This window comes from Myotis lucifugus, unplaced genomic scaffold (genome assembly GCF_000147115.1).
Source record: "Myotis lucifugus unplaced genomic scaffold, Myoluc2.0 scaffold_38, whole genome shotgun sequence".
Classification (NCBI taxonomy): domain Eukaryota; kingdom Metazoa; phylum Chordata; class Mammalia; order Chiroptera; family Vespertilionidae; genus Myotis; species Myotis lucifugus.
Window position 1 is genome coordinate 2,353,428 of NW_005871086.1, and position 4,895 is coordinate 2,358,322.

Sequence of the window (4,895 nt, forward strand, 5' to 3'; positions counted from 1 at the left end):
AGCCGGGCCAACACATTTTTCTTGATGAAAATTCTTAGCAAACCAGATGACCTAAAATATAAGGGTAAAAAGCTAATAAGCTTGAAACTTATAAATAAATCAAGTAAAATTTTAATATATATTGATTTGAATGAAAATGAAAACATTCAGATTGTTGTCTATATCTTTAAACAAGATCCTCCTCATTCAGGACAATTAGTAATATGAAACAAAAGCCTTAAAGATACAGTTACTCTTCACCCAGTAATTACATATCTAAGGTTTTATCCAAAGAAAATAATCAGAAAAGTACACAGTGCATCTTTCTGTCAGTAAAATTTTATAACTAACTATATATACACTAAAGGAAAGCTGTTTAAAAAAATATGGTACAAACTTAGAGTTATAAAATAAGTCCTGGGGATGTAATGTACAGCATGGTGACTATACTTAATACTGTATTATACATTTGAAAGTTGCTAAGAGAATAGATCTTTAAGTTCTCATCATGCACATGGAATATACTCAATAATATCATAACAACTATGTTGGGTCCAGGTGGGTACTTGAAATATCAGGGGGACCACTCTGTAAAGTACATCATTGTCTAACCACTATGCTGTACATCTGAAACTAATACAGAATAATGTCGAATATAAACTGTAGTTGAATATACTATTGAACATAAATTGTAATTTTAAAATAAAAAAATTTTTAACGTAAGTATTGTGGTGTTAGATATCAACTAGATTATTAAGACCATTTTGCAAAATATACAAATATTGAATCATTATGTTGTACACCTGAAACTAATATAATATTACTAGAGGCCTGCTGCACGAGGTCCCTTGGCTGGCCTGTGGGATTAGGCCGAAACTGACTCTCTGATATCCCCCGAGGGGTCCCGGATTGTGAGAGGGCACAGGCCAGGCTGAGGGACCCCACCGGTGCACAATTGGGGCTGGGGAGGAACACAGGAAGTTGGCCAGCTGGGGAGTGACCGCAGGAGGGCTCCAGGGCATGTCTGGCCTATCTCGCTCAGCCCGATCAGCCAGACCCCGGCAGCAAGCTAACCTACTGGTCGGAGCGTCTGCCCCTGGTGGTCAGTACACATCATAGTGACTGGTCAACCAGTTGACTGTCTGCCCGTGGTGGTCAGTGCATGTCATAGTGAGCAGTTGAGTGGCCTTAGCATATTATGCTTTGATTGGTTGAACAGACAACCAGATGACCGGACACTTAGCATATTAGTCTTTTATTATGTAGGATATGTCAATTATATCTCAATTTTAAAAATGGAATGAAAATTTTTAATACATGAAAAAATAACTGCAAAAAAGGAGTGACAACACATCTTTCCTCAAGCTTGAGACAATTTAATCATTTACCTGAGGTTAACTGGCAAATATGTGCAGGGCAGAGGGTAAAGACTTGTCAGAAATATTATTTCAGCCTTTAGCATTGTTCTTCCCATCCTTTACTAACAATCTATTGTTGCAGATGATCACTTGGACTTTTAAGAATAATTAGCCAGTTTCATAACAAGTGAACTAACCTACACGTGAATAATAATACCTTCACTTAACACTTGTCCCTGTTCATTTGGTAACCCAGAAAGAACAGTGGGATACTCTTTAAAGTTCTGAATAGTTACTTATACTCTTTTGAACAGTATATTTTTTAAATAATTGTATATCTTAGCACATGGAAAGTTTAATACATTTCTTCACTATAGCTTTATATCCATTTATAGACAGTTTTTTGTTTTGTTTTATTTTAATATATTTTTAATTTTTATTGATTTCAGAGAGGAAGAGAGAAGAAGAGATAGAAACATCAATGATGAGAAAGAATCATTGATTGGCTGCCTCCTGCATACTCCCTACTGGGGACTGAGCCCTCAACCCAGGCATGTGCCATGACCGGGAATCAATCCAGTGACCTCTTGGTTCATGGGTTGACACTACACCAGATGGGCTATAGATAGTTTTGTAATAAATTTTCTTTTGTAATATCTACACTTTTTTTGCTTTTTATTTAGTTATAAAACTGGTCCACATGATATAGAAATATTTTACATTTTTATTCATTTATTCATAAACCAGTACCACCCCTTTTAGCTTCAAAATATTCAATCTATTTATAATATTTAAGAGTCACATAATTTTCTTTGCCATATAAAAATAATGACTATTGTTTAGAAAACAATTGGAGTGAAACATAATTACCATACACACCTTCTGATCTCAGAACATTTGATTAATAATAGTAAAGTTTCCTGAGTTGTCACTCTTTGATTTACCCCAAATTTCACCTTTCAATTCTAATTCTAAAACATTAGTATTAACTAAGTCTGAGCATGGATGGGCATATCCAGAAGTTAGAAGCCTCAAAGTTTAAAAGCTACCTGGGTAATCATCTTCATGTTGTTTATTCCTCCTGGTATATAGACACCAAGTAATTCAAAGAGCATGAATATTGGTACATGTGTAGATTAGAAGAGATATGTCTCTGAGAATTACTACCAAAGATAAGACAATTTACATTCCCGGAAAATGTGCCCAAAATGTGAGATTGCAGCTTTCACCAAAGTCTTCAATAATAAAGGAGACTACATTCCAAAGCTGAAGTCACTCGTCCTCAACATTAGGATCCTTGTGAAAAACTGACCAGATCAGAACAGAGTCCTTGAGGAGATATTTCACAATGGATATTGAAATCATTTTCTTGAAATCATTTTCTAAATTAAAAAGATCTATGAAAAGTTTAATTAAAGAGATTCATTTCCAAGTACTATAGTCAAGATGAATCTGAATTTCTTGAATTATGCATGAAGGAACACTTCCTGAAACTTAAAACCTTACCAAACAGTCTCCTCATTGCCACCTTCATCTCCTTATTTCTAAATGTATAGATAATAGGATTCATAAAAGGAGTGATAAGGGCATCAAAAATGGCTAAAAATTTATCTATGGGTAAGGTAGGGAATGGCCACACATAGACAATAATACAAGGACCAAAGAAAAAGACCACCACAGTGATGTGAGCTGAGAGAGTGGAGAGGGCTTTGGATGAGCCACCTGAGGTGTGTTTGCGAACTGTGACCAGGATGAAGATGTAAGATATAACCAAGATAAAGAAGGTGCCCATGGAAATGAAACCACTGTTGGCAGTGACCAGAAACTCCAATCTATAAGTGTCTGTACACGCAAGTTTGATGAACCGAGGAAAATCACAATAAAAGCTATCCATTTTTTTGGGACCACAAAAGGGTAAGTTTACAACAAAAGCCAGTTGAGCCACAGAGTGGATGAGTCCAATGGTCCAAGCAACAGCCAAAAGAGAAATGCACATTCTTAGGCTCATGATGGTCAGGTAGTGGAGGGGTTTACAGATAGCAATGTATCGGTCATAGGCCATGACTATAAGCAGCACCATCTCTGCACCCCCAACAGTGTGAATAAAGAACATCTGAGTAATGCACCCTTTCAAAGAGATGACTTTATGTTTTCTGAAAATGTCATAAACCATCTTTGGGGTTGCAATGCTAGAAACACCTGTGTCAATAAGGGAGAGATTTGCCAGCAAAAAGTACATGGGGGAATGCAAGTGATGGTCTGAGATAATTGTCAGCACAATGAGAAGGTTTCCTAGCATACTTGCTATATAAAATATTGTGAAAAGCAGAAAAAGAAGAATCTGAATCTCCCAGGAACTGGTGAGTCCCAGCAACAAAAATTCAGACACCACCGAGTAATTTCCTCCATCCATCAACTTGGTGTGCTAGGCTGATCCTGAAGTTACCTGGAAAGCATAAGAGAGAGGTGACATAATATTTTTAAGGTGGAAAGGAAGTCCTGGCTATGGAGTTACACAAATTTCAAAAAACTAAAGATCACCTTGTCATTGTACACAGCTACTTCGAGTTTATGTAGTTCAAGAATCACAGAGCCAGCACCAGACATTTTTCCATGTCTAGATCTTTGGTATCATTTAATCATGTGCCTCAAGTTTAGCTTGGGTGTTAGTGGATAAAGAAGACAGGAAAATGTAGACAAAGGCACCTAAGAATTTAAGGAGAGGTACATCAGGAAATACAGAGACTTATACTTACTAATTGCTACACTCATATATGCCACAGAATGGAAATATGTGCAAAAAGGCACAGAGAACTGAGGAGGTGCTCTATTTTATTCTTTAATGCCTAATATTCGCAGTGTAAATGTTCACCTTGTTTCTAGTTCTGTTTTTGTTTGGTTGGTTTTTGTTGGTGGTTTGTTTGTTTTTTGTTTGTTTGTGGGGTTTTTTTATTTGTTTGTTTGGGGGAGAGGGGGTTGGCCCCTACAGACAATGCTGCAAACAATTAATGCTTTTGTTTCTGTGTCATGGATTCCCAGGAGTAGTATCGCTGGATTAAAGTACATATATATTTGTATATGTTTTTATTGATCTTTTAAAGAGAGAGAAAGGGAGAGGGATGTAGAGATAAAAACATCTATGAGAGAAGAGCATCATCAATTGATTGCCTCCTGCATGCCCCCTACTGGGGATTGAGCCTGCAACCCCGGGCATGTACCCGGACTGGGAATCGAACCGGTGACTTCTTGGTTCCAGGGTCAATGCTCAACCGCTGAGCCACACCAGCCAGGCAAAAGTACATATATTTTTAATTTTAGTAGTTCTGCCTGATTGCCTTCAAAAAAGTCTGTAACCACACATATTTCCACAAGAATAAATGTTAACACTTCTTAAAATTGTTGCCAGTATATTGGGTGTAAAGTGATAGCTCATTGTTGCTCTAATTTTCATTTCCCTGACAACCAATACATTTGAACAAGTTGGTTTTATTGTTTTTATCTTTGCAGTTTGGGTTTGCTCTGTGAATTTCCTATTCATATCTTTTCTTATTTCCTATT

General features: G+C 36.8%; 1 protein-coding gene across 1 annotated transcript; it reads right to left on the minus strand.

Moving 5' to 3' along the window:
• Positions 1–2,778: 2,778 nt before the first annotated feature.
• Positions 2,779–3,750, minus strand: LOC102428457 (olfactory receptor 4F3/4F16/4F29). Its single transcript, XM_023752848.1, has one exon. The coding sequence runs from the start codon at positions 3,748–3,750 to the stop codon at positions 2,779–2,781; it is 972 nt and encodes a 323-aa protein (XP_023608616.1).
• Positions 3,751–4,895: the final 1,145 nt, after the last annotated feature.

Bases quoted from the DNA above. Each gene is read 5' to 3' on its own strand.
- LOC102428457 (XM_023752848.1), bottom strand. From the start codon at position 3,750: ATGGATGGAGGAAATTACTCGGTGGTGTCTGAATTTTTGTTGCTGGGA.